Source organism: Ursus maritimus, unplaced genomic scaffold (assembly GCF_017311325.1).
Source record: "Ursus maritimus isolate PB19 unplaced genomic scaffold, ASM1731132v1 scaffold_35, whole genome shotgun sequence".
Lineage (NCBI taxonomy): Eukaryota > Metazoa > Chordata > Mammalia > Carnivora > Ursidae > Ursus > Ursus maritimus.
This window is the reverse complement of record NW_024426119.1, coordinates 22,657,214-22,683,439: the sequence shown is the minus strand read 5'-3', so window position 1 is coordinate 22,683,439 and position 26,226 is coordinate 22,657,214. Positions and strand designations below refer to the sequence as shown.

At 37.8% G+C, this 26,226-nt stretch overlaps 1 protein-coding gene and 1 pseudogene across 1 annotated transcript in view; both read left to right on the top strand.

Moving 5' to 3' along the window:
• The window catches only part of AP4E1 (adaptor related protein complex 4 subunit epsilon 1), a 58,364-nt gene extending 32,362 nt beyond the window's left edge, over positions 1–26,002 (top strand). The window contains exons 14-21 of the mRNA XM_040620642.1: positions 2,144–2,446; positions 4,454–4,568; positions 7,892–8,015; positions 12,474–12,732; positions 16,084–16,644; positions 19,997–20,187; positions 21,704–21,861; positions 22,883–26,002. Of these exons, the coding sequence (XP_040476576.1) occupies positions 2,144–2,446; positions 4,454–4,568; positions 7,892–8,015; positions 12,474–12,732; positions 16,084–16,644; positions 19,997–20,187; positions 21,704–21,861; positions 22,883–23,043 (1,872 nt within the window). The 3' untranslated portion in view covers positions 23,044–26,002. The remainder of the gene's footprint in view (positions 1–2,143; positions 2,447–4,453; positions 4,569–7,891; positions 8,016–12,473; positions 12,733–16,083; positions 16,645–19,996; positions 20,188–21,703; positions 21,862–22,882) is intronic.
• On the top strand, positions 17,808–19,197 carry LOC103676743 (annotated as a pseudogene).
• Positions 26,003–26,226: the final 224 nt, after the last annotated feature.

The window sequence follows — 26,226 nt, the reverse complement described above, 5'->3', positions numbered from 1 at the left end:
CTGTACAGGTTTTGTTAGATTTATACTTACACATTTCATTTTCTTTAGAGCAGTAGTAAATAAGTTGTATTTTTAATTTTGGTTCCCACATTTTTGTTGCTAGTTTATTCAAGTACAATAGATTTTTGTATTTTGATCTTGTCTTTGCAATCTTGCTTTGCAGTCTTTGCAATGTTGCTGAACTCATTAATCTAGGAATTTTTTTTTTTTTTGTAGTTTTCTTGAGACCTTGTTAAGAATTTTTACATCTCTGTTCATGAGATTTTTTTCTACTCTGTTGGTTTGGTTTTGGTCTGAAGTCAGGAATGTTCTGGAAAAATTGTATAGAAGAGTGTTGTTTAATTTTTAAGTGTTTGGAAAATTTCCTGTTACTGATTTCTTGTTTGATGCCATTGTCATCAGAGAAAATACTCTGTGAATTCAGTTCTGTTAAGTTTGTTGAGGTTTGTTTTATGGCCCAAGGTATGTCTCACTGTATGCTCTGTGGGTGCTTGAAAAGAATGGGTATTCTGCTGTTGTTGGATGGTGTGTTCAGTAAATGTTGATTAGATTCTTTTGGTGATGTGTTGTGACACAGGTGTTGAGATCTCTAACTATGTGGCCTCCACTGACACTGTGAAGGGGTCGTCTTGCTATGGCTGAGCAGTGGTGAAAGTCCTGACTCTCTACTAGGCTTCTCCTGACACCACCCCAGTGGGGGAGGGGTCCCTCTTTATACCTGGGTAGAGATGAGGTGGCTTCATATGTGGTCTTCATGGAGACTGTGGAGGAGTGGGCCTCTCTACAGCTTGGTGGGGATGAAAGTCCTGGCTCCCCATTGGGTCTTCTCTGTCACCACAGAGAAGGAGGGAATGGGAGTGTCTTTTACAGTTTGGTAGAGGTGGAAGTCTTGGCTCTCTACTCTGTCTTTGCTGGTGTGGGTGGGTCTGTGGTTTTTTCCTGTGCAGTGCTTGGCTGGCGTAGAAGGGTTATTGTCTGAAAGTTTTCTGGCCTACTGGCTCTTTGGCTAGAGGGCAGGCTTTTCTTGGGGCTGGTTTGTCTGTGCCCTTTGGTGTTTCCAGGTTGCTGGCTTACCAGTACCCAGTCTGGGGTGTATGAGGCAGCAGATAACCCGCTGTACTGTCCCAGTGTCCTTAGCAGTCAGCCTTCTTCTCTCCATCTATCAGTGTCTTTTTATGTGTGCTTCATATATAACATCAAGGGGTTTTAGGTGTACTTATTGGGAAGAATAGGGGAAAATGCATCTACTCCATCTTCCCATTAATTTTTGAACTGGGATTGCGATTACTGGCTTTTCTAGAGCTATCTTCCATCTTATTAAGCCACACCAAAAATTTTCTTGCTACTTTAAAAATTGAACTTGTTTAGTTCTGTTTATTTTTCCTCCTGTTCTTGTTACTAGCTATTAATTTTTCCTTGCCTGTCACCTCACCCCCCCCTTTTTTTTCCCTGCTGATGCCAATGTTACGCCAAAGACATGAAAACACTCCATAAGTAGCACTTAGGAAAGATCTCACACTCCATGAATTATCAGTTTATTAATGTTTCTTAGGCCCGTAGGATTATGTATCACCTAAATAAGTTAAATGTAAGGAAAAGATATGTAACACAGATCAGTGTTCCTCCGAGGTTCTTCCATGGATCGTGTACATCAGACTCAGCTGATGCTGGTTCAGAACGTGTATTGTAGAGCCCCACCACGGACATACTAACTCAGAATATCTGGAGGTAGAACCTAGAAATCTGTATTTTTATGAAATACCGCGGGTGTCTCTCATGCATATTAGCATGTGAGAACCCCTGGTTTAAGTGCTTATTGCAAAATCAGTAGCAGAATGTGGACATGCTTGTAAAAAGCAATAACCAAACCTGAAGTTCAGAAGAAAGCGAACTTGTAAAGGTATGCTGCTTTATATATTGTTAATGATAAAGATGTGGAAAACCTTTTTGTATCGAGTTCCAATTCTTATGTAATTTTGAACCTAAAATGTGTAATTTTATCCTTATCTAATAATTCGCCATTAGAGTATGTTTAATCTAGAGTAAATTGACTCCAGCAGTAGCTGCTTTGTTTGGATTTCTGAGTACAATTTGCTGTGTAACTTGATATTTCTATATAAACATCTCTTTGTTTTACTCATAGGTGTTAGGGGAGTATTACTACCTCTTAGATAAGGACACACCAGAGGAAGTTCTAACCAAGCTCTACAAGTTACTTATGAATGACTCGGTTTCTTCAGAAACAAAAGCCTGGTTAATCGCTGCTGTTACCAAGTTGACATCCCAAGCACACTCTTCTAACATAGTTGAGAGATTAATCCAGGAATTCACCATATCTTTGGATACTTGTATGAGACAGCATGCGTTTGAATTAAAACACTTACGTGAGAATGTGGAACTTATGAAGAGCTTGCTTCCAGTTGATAAGAGCTGTGAAGACATGGTGGTAAGGCATCTGTATTTTAGCTTTGTAAAAATCGCATTGTCTATAAACAGAATAGTTCTTGCATTTGTGATGTATCTGGAATATATCAAAATATAGTTTCCATAACGTTAAAGATGAAGGTTGGAGCTTTTCTCATATTAGTATGAGAGAATTTGCAAGGTCTAGGTCAGTAGCGACCCTAAATAGTCGGGAATAGAGGAGTGTCTCTTTTGGAGAACTGCAGTGAAGGCATTTATATCTTGTGACAGTCTCTTTTAACAAATACGGTAATTCAAGAATTAAACATTTTTAGTTTCCTTTGAACTTCTCTAATATGTCATTTAATTATTACTGTGTTTTCTTTGAGAATGTAAATAATACTGTTGCATTTTGTCTACCTGGTATCAAACTTCTTTCCCACTTTGGAACCTGATTACCCACCTTTCCTTCTCCCACCTAACTTTTAGCCACCACCCTTTTTAACCTAATGGGCTCAGTTACTACCCACCCTCTGAGTGTATACCGGTCTCTCCCCCAGACTGGCATGAATTAGGAAATTGCCAAAAGGAAGCCAGATTTGTACAAATTTTTATTTGTCAGATGTCATATTGTTGAGAAAGAAGAGAGGAGGGGTAGCATTCCTATTAATTCTGACTCAGATTTTCATGGCTTGTATTCATTTTAAACCTTTGTTCATTGGTTCTTACAGATAGCTCCTCAAGGGCAGAGGCCTTGCTTTCGTATTTGGTAGGCATTCCTGAGACATTCATTGACATGGTGAATAAATATGCTATACACATTATTAAACTAGGAAGTAACCTATTTCCTCTTTCCTCTAGTAGAAGAAAGTGATGATGACATAGCTTCATTTTGTGAGAATCTTAATGAAACTAAACCTTTGTAGGTTCAGAGTGTGACGTGCCACTTAACTCTTTGAGATTCACCTGTTCTTCTAATTATCTGAGCTGTTAGCATACACTTGGCTAAAGCAGGAGAAGCAAACCTGAAGCTACCACTGCCATGTCTTTTTGTGTAGATCTCACTCTTTGCTCACTTTTTCTTTTCTCCTTTTCCCCTTACTCTTTCTTCATCACTTATTTCTTTTCATTTAATCAGTTCTCTCATACCTTTCTATTCCTGCTGAAATTAAGTAATTTTCCATAGATTTGTGAAAAAGCATTTTCAGGTAGAAGAGAACAGGAAAGTCACTGTGGGTCTGAATAATGACCTCCGCATGGTGTTGTATGCACCTTAATCCCTGGAACCTTACCTGGTAACAAGGACTTTGTAGATGTGATTAAGTTAAGGATTTGTGATGAGGAGATTATCTTGGATTGTCCAGAGGCATGATCACAAGAGTTCTTATAAAAGTGAGGAAAGAGTCAGAGAGGAGAAAGCCAACGAACAATAGAAGCAGAGATCAGAGAGATATGGCCACAAGCCAAGGAATGGTGGTGCCTTCCGAAAGTGAAAGAGATAAGGAACTTACTCTCCCTTGGAGTCTCCAGAAGGAACTAGCCTTGGCAACACCTTATTTTTAGCCCCCAGCAGCAAACTCATACAGACCCTGCAACTCCTGGTGTCGGTGTCTTCTCTAGTAGGTTACAATTCTCATGAAGGCGGGAACTGTCTTTGTCTCAGTCATAGCACCTAACATATGATGCTCTAACATACTGGATGCTCAGTTTATTCTGCAGTGCAGTGAAATTGATCACAACTGCAGATGACCTACATTGTTACATTCATAGCTAAGTGATTTGAATATAGATGTTTTAGAAAGTTAGAGAGTTTGGTAGCACTGGTAGCCCTTTCAGAATTGAAGTTAAAAATTATTTTTAGGACATATGGATTAAAATTAGTTATGGTGAGCACTGTGTTTTGTGTAAGACTGATGAATCACAGACCTGTATCCCTGAAACAAATAATTCATTGTATGTTAATAAAAAGTCAGAATTAGTTATGTGAGTGTACAGTCTACTGTTTAGGGTAAATTTTTTAATTTCTAATTTTTGCTTCACTTTAATATAGGTAGATGCTTCTTTATCTTTTCTGGATGGTTTTGTGGCTGAAGAACTTAGTCAGGGGGCAGCACCTTACAAACCTCACCACCAACGGCAGGAGGAAAAGCTTTCTCAGGAAAAAGGTAATTTTTTGTAGGTCTGTAACAAGCTAAATTATAGGGAATCATTTTTTTATGCAATTGGTACTATAGTCATGTAATGTAAATAACTGAGGATATTTACTTTTATCATCTTTCTTTAAATCTGCCTGTGACTTGTTTACCCTGATTAGGTCTTTGGATACCCAGAAAAAAGAAGTTGGCCCAGAGATATTCCCAAAGTCTTAGGCTCCATATATATATAAGTGCCATTCTGGAATTTTGAAAGAACTCGAAGGTGGAATTATCATGTTGGGTCACTGTGATAGAGAGCTGATAGATATTCACGCGAGCATGTCTGTGGAGAAGTTTGAAAAAAAAAATCTGGTTACCATGGACTAGTGAGTTTCATTTTCATTCTAAGCAGTCTTATATAAACTGTGTTAGAATGCTTCCCTCCAGCAAAATATCTGGTCAGTAAAGTTAGAAACAGAAAAGAAAGAATAACTTACATTTCAGAAATGTAGCCTGTCAGGGAAAGATGCCTGTTATGATTTTGGTAAAGAGGAAATCATTGAGATGTTTGGATGGTGGATGGGAAGTATGCATATGAGTAAATAGAAGACCACTGAATATTATCTTTGTAGGAGTTCAGAATGGTAATACTGAGAAGTTCAATGCTGAAAGCTCTTTTTCTCCCCATTCATAATCTCATGATTTTGTTGAGTACTTTCCAAGCTCTGTGGTAGGCATATGAGTACAACCAACTGGTTGATCTTAAAATGACACCAAAAAAATATAAATTTCAATTCAGCCATCTATTGCCTTCTTCTGACTCTTGCATACTGTTATTTTCCTCCTGCTCCCCACACGCACATGAACTCTTACATGTCTAGTTAACTTTTAAAAAATCTTTGGCCCTGTCATTCACCTCTGTAAAGATCTTGGGAAATTTTCATTGAAGAATGAAAATAATGTGATTTGAAGTTCATTCTCAGCCTCGAGCCTTTCCAGGCCTTCCTTAGATGACAGTGCTTAATTCTGTTGTCTCAGGTTTGGAATTTTATCTGTCTCCAGATGCTGTCCCCTTCTATGTCAATTTTTTTTTCTCTCCACTCTTAAACTCTACCTCTGATTTTGAATTCTTTCTGCTCTTTGCTTAAACTCTTATCTTTACTTGATCTTTGGCTTAAACTCTGATTTTGCTTGTGCATAGGAAGCATTTCTTGAACTCTTCATCGCTGCTTTGTTAACGCAGAGGCTTGATAACTGTCACAGATGCTACTAAAGAGGTCAGAATGGCACAGAAAGTTAAACCACATGATTGAAAAGTTTACGATGGGAGGATTTTCTAGTTGAAAAAGACCTTGGAAGGATTTAGAGAAGTGATTTTTTTTTTATTGTTTAATTAGCCAGCATATAGTACATCATTAGTTTTTGATGTAGTGTTCAGTGATCCATTAGTTTCATATAATACTGAGTGCTCATCACCCCACTCCCGTCTCTTCTGTAACCCTCAGTTTGGTTCCCGGAGTCCAGAGTCTCTCATGGTTTGTCTCCCTCTCTGATTTCTTCCCGTTCAGTTTTCCCTCCCTTCCCCTGTGGTCCTCTGCGCTGTTCCTTATGTTCTGCGTATGAGTGAAACGATATGATAATTGTCTTTAGAGAAGTGATTTCCAAACATGATTATGAATCAGAATCACAGAGAGTTTTAAAAAATGATACAGATTTTTGAGCCCTACTGCTGTGTCTTTTGTTTGTGAATCTGTGAAAGCTTGGCTCTATGTGGGAGATTCTACAAAGTCAGCTTGATCCTGGTTATCCCGTCAGCATCTGGAAACTGTTTAGCCCAGACTCTTCACTTTACAGACAGAGAAGTTAAAGTCTAGTTCATGTACCCAGTTCATACCCGATGTATATCAAGAACTCAGTTCTCCTGGTTATTAATGAGCCTATTTTTTTTTCTACTGCATGTTGATTTCTCTTCTATATCATTCTTTTAGATATAGAATTTATTTATTCTATCCTAAACTAATGTATTTAGTTCTCTTTAGATTAGTTGCTGTTTCTGGAGGAGACAATATAATAGAATACTTGAGAGTGGACCTCTAGAACCAGGGTATCTGATTTCTTATCTGGCTCTATCATTTTTCCTATTTTTGTGATCTTTTGTAAGTTCATGTTAAACTCTGCTGCAGTTTCTCTAAGATAATAATTAGAGAAGTTCACATTTATATTTTATAAGGCACTTCTTATGATTTAAGAAGGTCCCTTGTATTGTAATCCAGATAGTCCAGAAAGATAAAAATATGCCCGTTAGGATTAGGTATAGCTACATAGCATATTAGAAAACAAACACAATGTAGCCTTATACAAGGTAGAAGATTACTGCTCTTTTCCGTTAAAGAAATTCCAGAAGTAGGCAGCCAAGGATTGATGATGCCTTCATGAATGTAAAGGAGGAAGGGAGAGAAGAAAGATGTTTTTTTCTTCCAGGAAGATCCTCCCAGAAGTTGTGCACAGAATGTGTACGTAATTTCATTGGCCAGTGCTCAAGCACATGGCAGAGGAGTCTGGAAATGTCATTTCTTTCTGGGTGGCGATGTACCTAGCTAAGAAGCGAGGGTTCTGTTACTTAAAGGAGGAGAATGGATATTGACATCTGCTCCACCATAATAACAATATGAATTTTTATGGCTCTTGATTGAATTCATTTGGGAATACAGATTCAAAGGAATCTGAACCTGAGTAAACCGTATTCTTTTTAGTAAGGGAAATTTCACATTGAGGGCTCCATTAGTCCATTCAGTATAGGAATGTGCGTAAGAGCATTTTGTTAAACAAAAGCATGGTTCTGTCTTCATTCATAGCTCATTAAACATTTTTGTCTGGGAGCAGCCACTTTTCAGTGACCTGGTTTATCAGTTGTCTTTCCTAATTGGATATTACTTTAGCTTCTAAGGGTGGTGAAAAGATAAAAGTGAAGTACCGTTGTCTTTGATCAACTAATAGCATGCAAATGGTATAGACATTCGATAAATCATAGCTACTTTATTATTATTACTAGAATTATTTGATTAGATCATCTCAGAGACCCTTCCAGCTTAAAAAGTGTCATTGGAAGGGTGTCTGGCTGGCTCAGCTGGTGGAGCATGCAGCTCTTCATCTTGTGGTTGTAGATTTGAGCCCCATGTTGGGTGTAGAGGTTACTTAAAAAAATAAAATAAAAAAATAAAAGTTTTCATTGGATTCTAACCTTCAGTTATTTTATTTCAGTAGTGAATGGTAACTTTGATAATTTCTGCTTTTCCCCGCTAACTTTTGCTTTGTTTTAAGTATGAACTTCTGTTATTGTTTTAAAATTCTAGTTCTCAATTTTGAACCATATGGACTCTGCTTTTCTTCATCTGGCTTCACTGGACGACAGTCTCCTGCTGGCATTTCTCTTGGTTCAGATATATCTGGGAATAGTGCAGAGACTGGGCTGAAAGAGTAAGTTCCTTTCGTATTAAAATTGAGAGCATAGGAGTATTTAAATGTGTTTAAATGTAGAAGCGTCCCTTAAAGCTGAATTCTGCATGGTCTGTTGTTTCAGTTGTTTCTGTTTATTGCTTTCAAGGTGTCGATGTTGTACAAGAGAACTTGTAGAGAGCTTGCTTACTTCCAAGACAGTAATATATATAGGCTTTACACATAATAATGATGTGTGTGTTATTACTGTGTATTGCGTGTATGTATGTGTATGTATGTATGTCTGTATGTGTGTTATACACACATTTATACATATATTTGACATACACATATGTTTACACACACATTTTTTTAAAGAAGTGTGTGAGAACTTTTATACACAGGTGAGTATTCAGCATATCATTCTACATTCCCCATAATCTTCTTACAACCATTTCATTGGAAGATTGGCAGTACAGAGATGAACATAAAATAAGATGACTGACTTCATTTAAGTAAGCTGTATACTTTGCTCAAAATACCTCTGGAGCTGCTTTCCTGCCACCATGAAAATTGGTGATACATTTATCTAAATGTCTTCTGTGGAGCCAAATCTTCAGTCTTTTTAGGTAGATTTTTATTTTGGAAATAGAAGTAAATTTTAGAAATGTGACTAAGTTAAAAAAGTGAGATAATATATATAAAGTGCCTCATAAAATCCAGTGCATAATAAGTGATTGATACATGGTAGCTGCTACTATTAATATTAATTGTCATTGCCATCATTATCAATATCCAGAAGCTGAGTTAACCAAATGAAATTAGTGATCATTCTGGGTAACTTTGGTTATTGATGTGACATAAAGTAATGAAAATGGCTTCCTTGTTTGTGAAGGAGCTTCTAAAAGAGTTAAAAAAAACTTTTTAAAAATTTTATCACAGTGTAGTTAACATGCAGTGTTACGTTAGTTTCCGGTGTACAATATAGTGATTCACCAGCTCCATATATTATTCAGTGCTTATTAAAAAATGTTTTGAATAATGGTAGCTTTGTTGGAATAAATGAAATAAAATCTCAAAGGTGGCAACTTTGAAAGATGACATTTGAATTTTGAGTCCTCATAGGTTCATTATGGAGTCACTCACTTTATTTTATGTTCGTCTCTGCATTTGTCAGTCTTCCAGCACGATGGTTGGAAGAATATATACCAGAAGAATGACACATAGATGATGAGGAATATAGGATGATATGCTGAATGAAATTCTCTTTCTTAGCCTTTTTTCCTGCTCTGTTGACACCTTTTTCTTTCCCAGACATTTAATTTTGGTATTCCAAGTATGGGGAACAGATATGATTTGTGAGCATTTGAATGTAGAGGTGAATGGAAAGTGCCCCAAACAGAACAGCGGGACAAGGGAAGGAGAGGACAGGAACCCTCTAAACGCAGGGAGGAAACTAGGTCTCTTTTACATGCACAACAGGTGACAGCATCTGTTTGTTTAGTACTGAACTAAGATCTGGGGGACTTGACGATCCTTGTAAGTCCTATACATATACATGTACTGCTCTGAGAGAAATGACATTTGGCAGAGCTGCTAAGGAATAATACATATGCTGTGTTACCATGAAATGGAACATGAGGGATGAATTTAAAATTTCTTTCCAAAGAGGACCACAGCTCACGCCTGATTTCAGAATTGGGAACCTCTGTGGTAATTGACAAGGCAAATCAGCTTTACAGAGCAGACTGTCACTCTTCTGCAATCTCTGGCGAACTGAGAATAAAGTAGTAGCAAGCCCAATTTAGAATTTCTTACCTTAGGCCCTATTGGGGGGCTATCTCAAAAGGGAATTCCTAGAGCTGAATTAAAGTGTATCCCTAGTTTTTTGAAGGTTAGCTTGGCCAGAATTTACATCTGTCTTTGAATGATCTGATTAAAAACAATACAAAGGTATAACACGTAAAACCACGAGTTACATTGTTGTCAAAACCCAGGCAAAGATGACTCATGTTAAAAAAAAAAGTATGTTTCATATCATAAAGAAGCATATTTTGTGCTCTTGTTTATTTTTCCTGCTTTTTAGGCTGCCAATATATAATCCATGACAGAAAGAATTTATGTTGATAATAGGCATGTATGCAATTGAAATATGCCAGAAAAATTTTTTAAGTAGCTTAAAGCTCCTTTCAGTCTTATTTTTCCTCTCCTTTCCTATTTTGCCTGTTGTGGATTGGATTCCCTGGGAAGTGCATTCCATGATGGATTTATTTATTTATTTTTTATTTATTTATTTTTTTAAAGATTTTATTTATTTATTCGACAGGATAGAGACAGCCAGCGAGAGAGGGAACACAAGCAGGGGGAGTGGGAGAGGAAGAAGCAGGCTCATAGTGGAGGAGCCTGATGTGGGGCTCGATCCCATAACGCCGGGATCACGCTCTGAGCCGAAGGCAGACGCTTAACCGCTGTGCCACCCAGGCGCCCCTCATGATGGATTTAGCATGCAGAATATTAAGGAGTGCCCTTGTGATGACCACCTGTGGAAGGAAGGAGAAAGAAGCAGGTTTGGGCAGAGGAAAAAGTTAAGGTGCAATGCAGTCTAACAGCAGTCTCTGCTGACCCCATGGGGAGCTCGGAAGTTAGAGTGGCCCTTCAGAGTTGTCCTGAGTTGGGTCCACATGGGTGGCCAGGACTCTGTACTTCTGTTCATCAGTCACTGGGTATGGGCTGTCCAGGGAGAGGTATGGTCTCAGGCAAGGTGTCCCTCTGCGGCCAAGGCAATCCCAGAGAGGGCTGTACTCCCAACAATTGGGGCAACAAGTCCTTTATTGAAGGATCTGGATGGAGCATCTCAGGGTCCACCACACTTAACTTGTTAACTGATATTTAATTACTTATTAGTAAAACTTGGGGAGTTGCCCTTTTTCTTCTTAATTAAAGGATATGTTTTGATAAACAGGGTTACAGAAACACTGGGCATTTATGAATCCCTTTGAGTTGCTGCTGTTGAGCATCCTAGAGATGCTGGGGGGCATCTTCCTGTGACCACTTTTGGATCTGCTCATGCAAGAACACCTGGTTTTCTTCTAAGAGGTCTGATGGATAACTAATAGTTTTATTTTTTCTAAAAAAAAAACTTTTTTAGAAGGCTATTTTGGATGCCTGAAAGAAAGGGAGAAATCAAGATATTTGTAAAGGAACAGTCGGCAGTAAAATTCATTGAGGAGGATTGTACTAATTCCCTCTAGGGCATTCTTTATTAACATTCAGATTTTCTTTCAGCCAATTAGTATTTAATAGCATTAGTTCTTCACTCAGTATGAAGTGTAACCACCTGTCTGTTTCTGGCATAGTATAGAAAATTAAATTGATCGTGATTCCAATAAATTAGAAGGGACTAATAACCAGTAAAGATATTTCTGAGTTTTTCTTTTAGATTCATTTCATGATCTGGTTATCTTGTGGTACAAATTTTAAAATGCTGTTTTGGACAATGACAGTGATGCTTAAATGAGCCAAGTGCAATGGACACATAGTTCTTATATGAAAACAATAAAGGTAATCTTTGGCTGTTTCAGCCTGCACTTGGGATTATTCACAGCTGTAACTTTTGACACAGTAGGAGGTGAGTTCAAATTCTAATCACTACTTTTAGTTCTTCTTCAGTTCGAGCATAAAAAAACTCATCTACATGCTTTTTCCAAAACTCTTTTTTCTTTTATAGATCAAACCTCATTTCATTTTAATAAAAGTACACTTATAATAGTTGAAAATGTATCTAGTGTTCACATTAAGAAAACTTTTTGGATAGGAATGGATTTGAATGATTTTTTGCTTTCAACAGGATTTTATTTAATGAATTTATGTAGGGTCAGTTCCTTCATTGGGTGACTATGGCTAAGAAACTTAAGAGTCATTTCTGATCTTTAACTCATCAGCATTAGAGGTATTTTTGAAAAGTCAGTGGAGGAAAGGAACTAATTTATAGTAGTTCTGTTTTTGGATAACTTTATTCAAACAGTAAAATGAAAATCAAGTGATCTGAAATTTTTAACTAAATCTAGAGTTCTTTTGCCTTCAATCCTTTAGCTGGGGGGTTAGGGGGCATTGGCTGAAGCTAAAATAAAATCTACATTTTACTTCCTGACATATGGAGTACAGTATAAAAGCTGTATGTATGTATATATTTATTTATTTGGCGGGGAGAGAGAGAGGATTGAGAGAGAGCGTGTGAGCAGGGGGTGGGAGCAGAGGGAGAGAATCCCAAGAAGACTTCATGCCCAGTGCAAAGCCTGATGCAGGGCTTGATCTCACAACCCTGAGATCGTGACCTGAGCCGAAATCAAGAGTTGGATGCCTAACCGACTGAACCACCCAGGTCCCCCTGAAAGCTGTTTTTAAGAGGCCATGGCAATGATGTGTTTTAAAAAATGCCTCGAGAAAGTAACTCTTCAGCAGTTATTTAAGTTGACTTGATTTCATTCTTAATCTCCTTAGGACAAATAGCTTGAAGCTGGAAGGTATAAAGAAATTGTGGGGGAAAGAGGGTTATCTTCCCAAGAAGGAAGGCAAAACTGGGGATGAAACTGAAGCTCTGCCTGTTCCTCAAGAGAGTATAATAATGGAGAATGTAGACCAAGCTGTAACAAAAAAGGATCAGTGTCAAGTCCTTACCCAATCTAAAGAGGAGAAGGAAAAGCAGCTGCTGGCATCATCATTATTTGTTGGGCTAGGATCAGAAAGTACAATCAATTTGGTAAGTAGTCCATTATAGTCCTCTGGGAATCTGTGTCCCTGTCTTGTACCAAAAAACTGGCTCTGCAGAAGCTCTCGGCTTCCATACACACGGGAAATGGCTTCCCCAGCTCCAGAGCCATCAGTGACACGCTTTTTATATTCCTGAAAGAGAAATTCTAATTGGTTTAGCTTGAGTCAGGTGTTTTCTGTAGCTCAGCCAGCTGGGGCAAGGGTCGGGGTCCAAATAAATTTACAAATATGACCACAGGTATTACTCCCATGGGGGATAGGACAGTTCTCAGTGGGAAGGGGGTTCGATGGAAGTATTGGCGATAATAGTAGTTCAACAATATGGGTATGTCTATGGAAAAAGTACTTCTCAAAATTGTATTTTTAATAGTAAAAAATAGGAATCAATTTAGATGTCTAATAGTAGGAGAATGGGTACATAAATTATATTAGCTCAAAATATTAGCCATTAAAAATGGTAAATACTGCATTGTAAAATAAAAAAATACATGTGATATATTAAACAAAAAGGCAGAATATAAAGCTTTATTTACACTTTGTTTATAACTGTTAAGATAAAAGTGTGTTGAGACTGAAAGGAATTACACAAAATGAAAATTACACTCAGGCATTATGATTATGATGATTTTCAAAACTTTTTATGCTGATATATTATTATCATAGTAAAAGAATGAAAAATTGGAGTGAAGGGCAGGTGCTATTTTTGAGCATCTGAGAATTCCATGTAATTTTCCATTTGGCGGACTGATGGACCTACCTGGTAGAAAATTGTGATTAGAGCTACATTTTCTTCAGTTTTACATCATTCCAGTTCTTTCATCTTCCTTCTCCCTTGGTGGATTTTTCTCTCTATCCCTATACTCTTTGCCTGTTTTCTCTCTCTTTTCTAGACCCCATTTCTATCAGACTTGATATTCCCTCCTAAGGAAAAAAAAAATTCAATCTGGATGTATTAATAAGTAATGTATTTTAATGCTGTCTTAGCATTTGCATTTCAGCAGCAAAGTGACTTATCATCTTGGGCCTTTAAGGTGTTCCAGCTGGCTGTGGTAAGAGCACTCGTGAATGCCCTGGCACCGCTGGGCAAGTAGTCAGTGGTCAGAGTGCACCCAGGCTTATGGAGCCCTGATTTGTGAATCCCATGTCTGGTATTGAAGGGTTCCTGCCCCCTCAACAAAGTGCAAAGCTTTCAGTTAAACAGTCTTTCTCAAGAAAACATTCAGTATGACAAATTAATTATCAGGAATTTTTTGTTGTTGTTGTTGTTTGGGTTTTTTTGTTTTTTGTTTGTTTTTTTGTGGTGTGCTTGATATCAGAAATGTAATGAGGTTGTTTTTCCATTTGAGGTATACTAAATCCTTTTTGAGTTAATTTTTTTACATAATTCACTTTAAGGATCAAGGCTTTCCCCCCCCTCATCTTTGCCTTCTACTTTATCTTCATTTTTATTTTTTTAAGATTTTATCTAAATTCTAGTAAGTTAACCTACAGTGTAATATTAGTTTCAGGTGTAGAATTTAGTGATTTAATACTTAATACAACACCTGGTGCTCATCACTACAATTGCCCTCCTTAATCCACAGCATCTGTTTAACCCATCCCCCCATGCCTTCCCCTCTGGTAACCCTTAGTTTGTTCTCTGTAGTTAAAAGTGTGTTTCTTGGTTTTCCTTTCTCTTTTACCTTTATTTTTAAAAGTTATTTTCTCTGAAGTCTGGGTTGACTGTTTCTTTTCTTTAAATATTTTAGCAAAGATGTCATTCTAGTATCTTATGGCTTGTGTAGCTTCTAACAGCAGAATAGACAGTACAGAAGAAAAAAATTATTAAACTTGAAGATAAAGTATCGAAACTACCCAAAATGAAACACAGAAAAGAGAAAACAAAAAACAAATGAAAACCCTCAGAGCATCAGTGACCTGAGGAACAATACTGAACAGTCTAATATATGTCTAATTCAAGTCCCAAAGCTACTTGAAAATGGAAGGCCTTCACCCACTACTCGTTTTCATTTTTGTGTTAATAAAATTTTAATTCTTGTTTGATGGCTTCTAAATTGAGAGATAGGAGACACACTAATCTGCTGAGAGTTGGAAGAGGTATTGAGACTTGAGGGAATGAAAGGGTATGGAAGAGGAACTAGAATTCTGGTTAACTAGAATCATGTGAATGGCAGCCACACTGCCCCAAGGAGGGTGGAGACGTGGATTTAGAGTAGTGCCAGTCTGCTGCACTGATTCCAGATAGGACTGTGAAGGGCAAGGGGGAGCTGTGAGCCATCACTCCACTCTTTGCGTACCGTTCCCCAGGGCTGTTGGTTCAATGATGGCAGATTTGCCATTTCCATTTCCTGAGTTTGTAGGAAACATCACTAGTCACTGATAGAGTTCTTGACTGCTGTTTGTGCCAGCCATTGCCAGTTGGTTCTTGAGGTAAAATCAGTTTTTCTTCTCTGTTTATTGACTTGTGGGCCTTGAAATCATGGCTATTATAGACTACCAAACCAGAGTTTGAGCCATCCCTGTATTTGAAGGTATCTTCTCTTTTACAGGACAACTCTGGAAACTCAAAAAATGGCTAGGTTTCTCACTGTTTTTATTCATTCATTCATTTATTTAATTTTATTTTTAAAAAATTTTACTGCTTTTTATTCTTATTATTTTTAAAAGATTTTATTTATTTGATAGAACAGAGCAGGGGGAGTGGCAGGGACAGGAGAGAGAGAAACAAGCTCCCCACTGAGCAGGGAGCCCGATGTGGGGCTTGATCCCAGGACCCTGGGATCATGACCTGAGCTGAAGGCTTAACCAACTGAGCCACCCAGGCGCCCTATTTTTATTTTTTTAGAGAGAGTGTGCACAAGCAGTGGGGGAGGGGTAGAGAGAGAGGGAGAGAATCTCAAGCAGACTCTGAGCTCAGCACAGAGCCAATGCGGGGCTCAATCCCATGACCCCGAGATTATGACCTGAGCCAAAATCAAGTCAGACACCCAACCAACTGAGCCACCCAGGTGCCCCTCGCTGTTTTTAATTTGTGCAATCTGTACTCTAGCATTCTGAAATTGAACAAGTTTTTAGAATTGTTCACAAATGACTTTTTGACTTTCTTTTTTTAATTTTATGTGTTTTTAATAATAAGATTTAGCTAATAGTTCAAAGTGAGGTAGCTGTCAGAATTTTAGGGCTTAACATTTTATTCATCTCTGATTCTTTTGTTAATCTATGCTTTATAGATAGAATCTTAAGTTAGTAAATTGCTCATTTGAAATTATAGAAAAATGTTTAAAACTCATGACTGGTAGAATGGGTTTTTAAATATTATTATTATGTTTTATTTTTACAGCTAGGAAAAGCAGATACAGTATCTCACAAATTCAGAAGGAAACCAAAAGTCAAGGAAACCAAAAGTGGAGAAACAACCAGTGCTCATAGTATGACCTGTTCTTACTTTAGTTCTTCGTCAAATGCAACTTATGAAGATGATTATTACTTGGATGCTTTACAGGATAGAGGAGACAAAGAATTAAATAAATTTTCTCTCAACTCTGAACTTTTGGATTCCGAGTCACTCACAGAACTGCCCTCAGTTGAGAAACTCTCCAATTGCAAGCTGTCTTCTTCACCTTCCTTGTTTACTGATAACAATATGGAAGGTTTTCACCCTTCTCAGTCCACCGCACCCTCAGTTGCTCCTGAAACCTCTTTAGCTTCTTCTTTGCTGGAAGAAACTTCTGAACACATGCATTCAGAGCTTGTGGAGGTCTGTCATAATGAGACCATATCAGTGTCTTCTTACAAAATTTGGAAAGATGATTGTTTATTCATAGTCTGGTCAGTTTCTAATAAGAGTGGTTTGGAATTGAAAAGTGCTAACTTAGAAATTGCTCCAGCAGAAAATTTCAAGGTAAGACAATGAATGGTTCCTTATTTCTGCCTTAAATGGACAATGCTTACTTAGTTTTTCTGCTGTTCGATCTTCTCATGATTTATAAATTTCTTCACACCCTTTTTTCTTTAGTAAAGAAATCCCAAAGGTATGACAGGTTTTTTTAAATTATTTTGAGTAGGGATGAACTATTCAAAAGAGACAAGGAAACAAAGATTTTCCAGCTGTATTGGGGAAGGCCATAAATATAAAGCAAATATTGATAGAGCACAGTAGTTAAAAAGGTAGGCTCTTGACTCAGAATGCTTGGCTTTGAATCTTGCTTCTGCTACTTATTAGCTGTGTTACATGGTCAGGTTATGTAACTTTTGAGTTCCTTCACATTTAAAATGAAGATATTAATAGCGTCTGCCTGTTGCTGTGAGGACAAAATGAGTTAATATCTGTAAAATGCTTACAAGCAGTACCTGCCACATGGTAAGTGTTATCATGTTATTATTTTCAGTGTGTATTTTGTGGGTTTTTGTACTCTTTAAGTGGCTCATTCATTCTTGTTTTAAACACTGAGACGAAGTTCTCAGTTTAACAAAGCAGAACGTCAAGGAGTAAGAATACTGAAGGATAAATGTGTATACTGTCTTGTCTGCTGCCTTTTTTCTTTCATTGATTTATTATTCTATACTGAGTGCTTGGGGATCAGCTGTATTTCTTCCTAGCTCTAAGAGATGGCCATTGTGATTTCTGGAAATATGTTTAATTACGTTATTGTATGGATGTCCTTGGTGGAGTTGAAATGAGATTTGACCAGTAGATCAGTTATTCCACAAGACTGACCCAATTTCTCCTTTGGGCTGAAATGTGTTGAATAGGATATTGCGTGAACCACTGACCAGGGCAGAAGTTCCTGACTTTAGGTGGGCATTAAGATCACCAGTGAAGGGGCGCCTGGGTGGCACAGCGGTTAAGCGCCTGCCTTCGGCTCAGGGCGTGATCCCGGCATTTCGGGATCGAGCCCCACGTCAGGCTCCTCCGCTATGAGCCTGCTTCTTCCTCTCCCACTCCCCCTGCTTGTGTTCCCTCTCTCGCTGGCTGTCTCTATCTCTGTCAAATAAATAAATAATAAAAATCTTTAAAAAAAAAAAAAAGATCACCAGTGGAACTTAAAAAAATAAAACAAAACAGAGTCCGGTCTCAAGATGGAGTTAAAACCGCCGCACGGTCACCCCCAGGCTGACTCTGGCTGTCGCCACTGCCGCCGCCGCCACCACCACCAGGAGGAGGGCCATGATCCAGAGGAACCAGAGCAGTTGAGAAAACTGTTTATTGGTGGTTTGAGCTTTGAAACTACAGATATACTTTAAGAGAACATTTTGAAAAATGGGGTACACTTACAGATTATGTGGTGATGAGAGACCCCCAAACAAAATGTTCCAAGGGTTTCGGTTTTGTGACTTACTCTTGTGTGGAAGAGGCGGATGCAGCAATGTGTGCCTGACCACACACGTTTGATGGACGTGTAGTGGAACTAAAGAGAGCTGTTTCTAGAGAGGATTCTGTAAAGCCTGGTGCCCATCTAACAGTGAAGAAAATTTTTGTTTGTGGTATTAAAGAAGATACAGAAAAATATAATTTGAGAGACATCTCACTTTGAAAAGTATGACAGGATTGAAACCATTAAAGTTATGGAAGACAGGCAGAGTGGAAAAAAGAGAGGATTTGCTTTTGCAACTTTTGATGATCATGATACAGTTGATAAAATTGTTGTTCAGAAATACCACACTATTAATGGGCATAATTGTGAAGTGAAGAAGGCCCTTTCTAAACAAGAAATGCAGTCAGTTGGATCACAAAGAGGTTATGGAGGTGGATCTGGCAACTTATGGGTCGTGGAGGAAACTTTGGAGGTGGTAGAAACTTTGGTGGAAGAGTAGGTGGTGGACGTGGTGGTAGCAGAGCTAGTTATGGAGCAAGTGATGGTGGATATAATGGATTTGGAGGTGGCAACTATGGTTGGTGGTTCTGGTTATAGTAGTAAAGGAGGCTATGGTCAACCAGGATATGGAAACCAAGGAGGCGGATGTGGTAGTGGTGGTGGTGGAGGGGGTATGATGGTTACAATGAAAGAGGAAATTTTGGAGGTGATAACTATTGTGATGGTGGGAAGTGTAATGATTTTGGAAATTATAGTGGACAATAACAATCAAATTAAGGACCCATGAAGGGGGGCAGTTTTGGTGGAAGAAGCTTGGGCAGTCCCTATCGTGGTGGTTATGGATCTGGTGGTGGAAGTGGTGGATATGGTAGCAGAAGGTTCTAAAAAAAAAAATCAGAAGAAAAGGGCTACAGTTCTTAGCAGGAGAGAGAAGGAGGAGTTGTCAGGAAAGCTGCAGGTTACTTTGAGACAGTTGTCCCAAACGCATTAGAGGAACTGTAAAAATCTGCCACAGAAGGAACGATGATCCATAGTCGGAAAAGTCACTGTAGCTTAAACAGGAAGCCCTTCTTGCTCAGGACTGTCATAGCTACAGTTTGCAAAAAGTGCAGCGATTGATAAATGCAGGGTAGTATCAATTAGATGTACATTCCTGAGGTCTTTTATCTGTTGTAGCTTTTTCTTTTTCTTTTCATTACATCATGTATATTGCCCTGTAAATTGTGGTAGTGGTACCAGGAATAAAAAATTAAGGAATTTTTAAAAACAAAGCAAAGCAAGAAGTCCAGTCCAGTTGTTTGGGCTCTGCCCTGATAGCTTGAGTAACCGTGTAGATTGAGAAGTGAAGACACCTGTGTGTGTCTGTGCCTGTGTGTGTGCACGTTTTTTTTTTTAACTCCCCTAGCATTTTTTAATAAATTTAGTTTTTTTAAGGTTTTATTTATTTATCTGAGAGAGAGACACACACACGGAGAGAGAGAGCACAAGCAGGGGGAGGGGCAGAGGGAGAAAGAGAGAAGTAGACTCCCTGCTGAGCAGGGACCCCCCCACCCCCCCCCACCCCCGCCCCCAACTCCGGGCTTGATCCCGGGAGGCTTAACTGACTGAACCACCCAGGTGCTCCAGCTCTCCTGGCTTTAAGCATCTGGTGCTAGCCAGGATTGAGAACCAAAAGATACAAGTTTAACAATTTTTATATTGTTGTTGCTAAATTTTACAGAGATTTTCGCTGCAGTTTGGTACATAACTTTTACCTGTATACTGTTTCTTAATTATCTGTGAATTTTTCTCAGGTGAAGTTGTCATTTTCATAATGTGGTTTGTTTTTAACATCTTACAATAGTGTGTTTTGTACCACTTCAAAAAAATAGAAAATTGATATTCATATGATAGTCTGTATTGATCCTGTCTTCAATACTTTTATAATTTTATTTACAGATCACTGAGCAACCTGGATGCTGCTTGCCTGTAATAGAAGCAGAAAGCATCAAAACCTTTCAATATAGCGTGCAGATGGAGAAACCTTTTACAGAAGGGAATCTTTCTGGTTTTATAAATTATCAAATGATGGATACTCATTCTGTTCAGCTTGAATTTTCTGTAAATTTATCACTATTAGATTTCATTAGGTAAATATTTTCTGGAAAGTTAAGTTATTCATTCATTCAGCAAATATTTATTAGACCTTTTCTCTGGAAAGAAACACTGTGCTTGAGTGCTAGGGAGTAAAATAATTTAAAGCTAGATATAGTCCCTACCTTTAGGGAGTGTTCAGTCTAGGGAAGAGACATTGAACAATCACATGAATGCATATATAATTTAGAATTGTGCTGTGAAGAGAAAGTAAATGGTACAAAGAGCAATTATAATATGGGACCTGATTTAGGTTGGGGTTGATTAGTAATCTTGGAAAACCTCTGAGAGAAAGTAATATTTAAGTAATGTTTAAGCTGAAATTACTTCAGAGATTCTGCCTGGCTTTTTTCTAAAAAGCTTTTGAAGTTTCTCTTATTTATATTTCGTTTATTTGATTAATTCTTTCATAAAATCTGTTTATTAAGCTTTAGAGAGCCGTAAGAAAATTACTCAAAGTTATTAAACTTTTATTAGAGATATAGTCAGTATTTAGCATTATGCTAGACACTATGCAGTGTTACCAGAATAATTGAAGACAACTTCTTTACTCTTCTGTTCTCATTTAGTTTTATGGATATATTGTACTGTATTAAAACATTTTTTTTTAATGAAGGCTGCCTGAACCAAGAATGCAGAATGCCAATGAATATCTGAAATTTTTTAACCTTCACACATTCATTTGTGTTACACTGCTGTAATTTTTGCCTACTCTTTAAAATCTGTTAGTAAGAACATGTCTCTCACTCTGTTAAAGAATATATTTCTGCCTATGGTGCTGTATAAGATAGAATCCAGCCCCCTAAAGCCTTATGTTCTCTGACTGTAAAGGTATGTCCCGTGGTGAACATTCGTGAGTGCAGTATGTACAAAAATAGTTCTTCTGTGTGTATTAATAAAATCCCATGTATCTTTAAAAAATATTTTCCCTAATTATAAAATAAGCACGTAATTATTATAAAAATTCAAATGCTGTAGAAAAATATAAGTAGAATAAGAAAAAGTTCCTTATAATTCTACCTCCAGAGACCCAGTGTTCACTCTTTGATCTTAAGTCTCATGAACCATTTTCAAAAATGCATTTGTTAAATTCTTTTCTTTGGTCTAATTTACGTAAGGTGCTAGATATTTGTATTGGCACTCTTGTACATGATGTTGATAGTGTCTTATTATCCCCAATCCAAAGTATACATGAAAGGAAGTTTTATATTTGAAGGATTCATGGAATTACTGGTAAAATTTTAGTGAAATGACTAATAGACAAAAAGAGAACTGAGTGATTTATTGAAAAGACATTTATACTTCAATAACATCTTTTTTCAGTATTTTCATCGGTTTGGAGGATGATGGTAAGCATTCTAATCATAGTTAATTTTAAAACAAATTTTGTGGGACCCAGATTTACAATGATTATGTTCTTTTCCCATGAGTCATTTGAAATGTATTTGTTTGTTTGTTTAGAATTAATTTCATTCTTTTGGACATAAATCTAATTTTAAAAATTATTTACAGACCATTAAAAATCTCAACTGAAAACTTTGGCAAACTCTGGTTATCCTTTGCAAATGATGTGAAGCAGAATGTAAAAGTGTCAGAATCTCAAGCTACTCTGCCTTCTGCCCTGAAGACCCTGCAGCAGAAACTGAGACTTCATGTTGTTGAAATTATAGGTTCGTAGAGTTGCGAAAAGGCAATCTTGTGTTTATAGGGGCTTTCTCACAGTCAGAACACAAATCAGCTTTTATGAATATCAGATTTCTTAGGGCTATATTTCCTGTTATGAGTATCTTTCAAATGAGTGTGTTGTTCAGACATTATTAAATAATTTTTTTATGTGCTAAGTTATATAGAACAGAAGTTTCCATTTTAACCAATTTTAAGTGTACAGTTCATTGACATTAAGTGCATTCATGTTGTCCAACCATTGCCACCATCACTTCCAGAACTTTTCCCTCCTCCCTAGCTAAAACTCTGTGCCCTTTAAACACTAACTCGTCATTCCCTCTTCCTCTCTACCTCCTGGCAACCGCCATTCTTACTTCTGTCTCTATGAATTCAACCACTCTAGGTGTCTCATATAAGTGAAATAATATTTGTCCTTTTATGATGGGCTTATTTCACTTAGCCTAATGTCTTCAAGGTTCATTCATGTAGCATGTGTCAAAATTTCTTTCCTTTTTAAGCCTGAATACTATTCATTGTATGGATGTACCACATTTTGTTTATCCATTCATCTGTTGATGGACACTTGGGTTGTTTCCCCCTTTTGGCTGTTAGGAATAATGCTACTCTGAGTGTACAGATAATCTGTGTTCAAGTCCCTGCTTTCAGTTCTTTTGGTTATATAATTCTATATTTAATTTTTGAAGAAATTGCCATAGAATTTTCTACAGCATCAGTACCATTTACATTCCCACCAGCAGCGCACAGAGGTTCCAATTTCTCCACATCCTCACCAATAGTTGTTATACATACATATGAGTGTGTGTGTGTGTGTGTGTGTGTATGAGATATATGTGTATCTTACATATATGAGTAGGAATTCACTGTGGTTTTAACTCACATTTCTTTACTGATCGATGATTTGAATATCTTTCTACGTGCCTATGGGCCATTTGTATATCTTCTTTGGAGAAATGTCTATTTAAGTCCTTTTGTCTTAAAGAATTTTTAATTTTTGTTTTGTTGTAGGCAATGAAGGGCTTTTGGCCTGTCAGCTGCTCCCATCCATCCCCTGCTTGCTGCATTTTCGAGTTCATGGAGACGTGTTAGCCCTGTGGTTCCGATCCTCCTGCTCTGCTCTTCCTGACTATTTACTGTATCAGTGTCAAAAGGTGATGGAGGGATCCTAGCAGAAGCTCTACTTACATTTTACTCCATCAGAATAAGTGGTTTACATAGATGAACTTATTTACCAAAGTAAAAAGAACTCTTGGTACTTCTAATGAAAATGGGGATTATTATAAGCTGTGGTTCTATGTGTTTTCTTTATGAAACCTGATCAAGAAAGATCCCCAAAGAACTGTATCCTTAACCTTTTACTCAGGATTGTACAGTATGTTTGGGTCCCAAAAAAGTGACCTAAACTAATGTTATAAACTGCTAATGATTTATATGTCACTTAGTGTAGAGGGACTGAAAATATTTATTTTGTTATAAATAATTTTATAGCAAATTTACTCTAGTGCTAGCTGATTTGTAGTAAAGCCAAGTCTCAGTTCTCTGCACTAATGGAGGGGAGACAGACATGGCATTGATAATCCCAAACCTAATTCATATTTGGCTTTGGAATGCAGTGTAAATTTTTTGATAGGCAAGCCATTACTTTCAGTTATGTTTTGCTTAGATCAGTATTGAACTAAGTTGGCACAGCACACACTAACAGTTCAGGAGATCCTTGAGCATGCTGGATAATGGGGGGATTCAATCCGTGATAGAGTTTCTATTGTAGATAACTTGATACACATACTTGCAGATAATTTGGCTCCAAAATTTGTTTTCCCACTTGCATTTATTTTTAAAATTCGGAGTAAATCACTGTATTCTTATTTTAAAAATCCAGAGCCATTTACAAAATATTGTCATGTGGAAACACAACCTGTAAGAGCACACAGTAATAAAACAAACAGTTATCAAAGGACTTTTTAGTTATGATGAATATCTTAGTTACCATTTAGGTCCTTTTGACAGATTAAATTTTGTGAGTATAAATGGCAAAGCTGTCTTTCCTGGCTTTTGAATCTACTAGTACTCAGTGGATGCAACCAAAGCAGTGACTGCTTAACTCTACCATACAGGTTCTTCAGTAAAATATATCATTTGTATGTTGTAGCTGTACCTTTATGGCTCTGTCAGAACTCTGATCAGTAAGAGGTTAAGCGTACTATGAAGGACGGACCACAATCTTGAGATTGTACGTTAAAGTTAAAACTGAAATAGTAAGTATTTTATAAAATCTTATGGTGCTGTGGAAAATATTTATTATTTCACTTTTTCTGACGCTTCACCATGGAGACTGTTCCGGTAATATAGTTTTAAGTCATTGCAGTTAATTCTCTGGTTAATTAATACTGTTTGTCACCGAGGTGTGGGATTCTGGTTTAAATTATCTCACTAATCATAGCTGATGAAGATACTAAGGGGATTCCCCAGAGCTGATAGATTTCATTAGTTTTTCGTTTCATTAGTTTCCCCCCTAAAAACTAAAGCACTGTTTTTAAAAATTAATTTTAAAGTTATTCATTTTTAAAAAGGTAGCACCTTGTTAATTTCATGCTTTTAGAAACATGCAGTAAAACCTTGCTACAAAAGCAATGGTAAGTGACTGGAATTTCCTGCCTAGGTTTCTCCTTTTGACTAGAAGATCAGATTCATGTTCGGGTTCCCAGCAGTGTCATGGTGAAGGGAGTGAGCTCTCTGGAGTGTAGTGGACACTGGTGGCTAGACTTACCAGCTTCTTTATTTCTACCTCTTTCAACAACAGCCCCCGATTCTGCTCTTACTCTGACAAAGAAATAGGACATACCCTCTCACTTTGTAGAGGAGTGCAGTGTATGGCAAAGGAGGTGCTCTAATTTTTTTGTGTCCTTACTTCTGTGTGTTTGTGTGATCACCAAGGCTGGGTTGAGTACGGAGCGGTGGGTGTAAGGTGCCCAGCAAGCAGATGGACAGCCACCTGGGAGAGGTTACCACGAACTGCAGTGCTGCTTGGCTGCAAGGTTGTTCATGAGTGGCAGCAGCAGTTGTCATGCAGGATGTGGCTTGGCCAACAGAGCTGTCTAATGGTGGGACACGTGTAATGGTCGGTTAGGGCAGGGGGGCATCATTTTGGCCTGCCAAAGGGAACTTAGTGCCACTTTTGTTCTTTCTGAACTCACTGAAGGGAAAGTAGGGTGACAGAGTTTCCACTAAAATGATTAGTAGATTGTTTACAATGTTTATATTTTTATGGTTTTAAAAATAACAGTAGGAAAGAGTAAATTTTAAAGAACTTCAGAGCAGTATATATTCTGCCTAGATAAATTCAATGTTTTAAATTCTAAATCAGGCATCCCCAAGCTTTTATGCACTGCAGGAGCTGTGACTATGAAGTAGGGAGAATGATTATTGTGGGTGGGTGATCCCTTTGCCTTACAGTCACGGTTCAGTCACGGGAAGGGCGAGCACCTGGAGTAAGGGCTGTGGTGGGGATACTCACCTGTGTGAGAGTGCTGGAGGCGGAAGCATGGATGGGGGGGGGGGCGGGATACAGGGCAGACAGCAGAGCCTTAAGAGCAGGTGCATGAAGAAGGGTCAGGCTCCCACCAGAGTAATCCCTGTGGAGGTGGGCAGGTCAGGCTCAGGGGAAGGTGGGCCCCAAGTGAGGGTCCTTCTGAAGACACTGCAGATGGAAGCTGAGCAGTTACCAAGGGCGAGTGTGCCAAGCATGCCAAGCACAGCGTGTGCCCTGCACAGGGGCATTGTTTTAAACAGTAACCTACTAGCCTCTACCAAAACACCTGTGCTGAAAATGCAGTATTGTATTTTTTCTTTTCATTTATTTCATGTCAGTAATATTGTAAAATATTGAACTCTTCGTTTTCTTTTTTATGGATAAATGTGGTCTTTGCCTCATGATCGTGAGCCACTTGAAAGTGCACTGAACCTATTCACATGTCTTTAAGGTGTTTTGCTGTGTTAAAATTTTAGGAGGAAAAATGCAAATGAGAATGACAGCCTAGTAGGCATTAATTACGTTGTTTTGGAGTTGAATTCTGTAATTGGAAAAACTTCAGTTAAATATGTAATAAATACAAAATGATCTATACTGTCCTTTGTTCTATGTATTTTTTTATTATCCAAATAGCTGAATAATAAGTAAATACTATTCAGTAATTTGTTAGGTTTAGTGAAAAAGAACAGAAACAACTGGAATGGGATGAAAGGAGTGATTTACTCATTACAGTCCCAAAGAATGTGGTCTCATTGGTTAAAAGTAAAGATACTGCCGTTTTTGTGTGATGTTCAAAGAGAGCTTTGTGGGGTTCAGCCAGGTT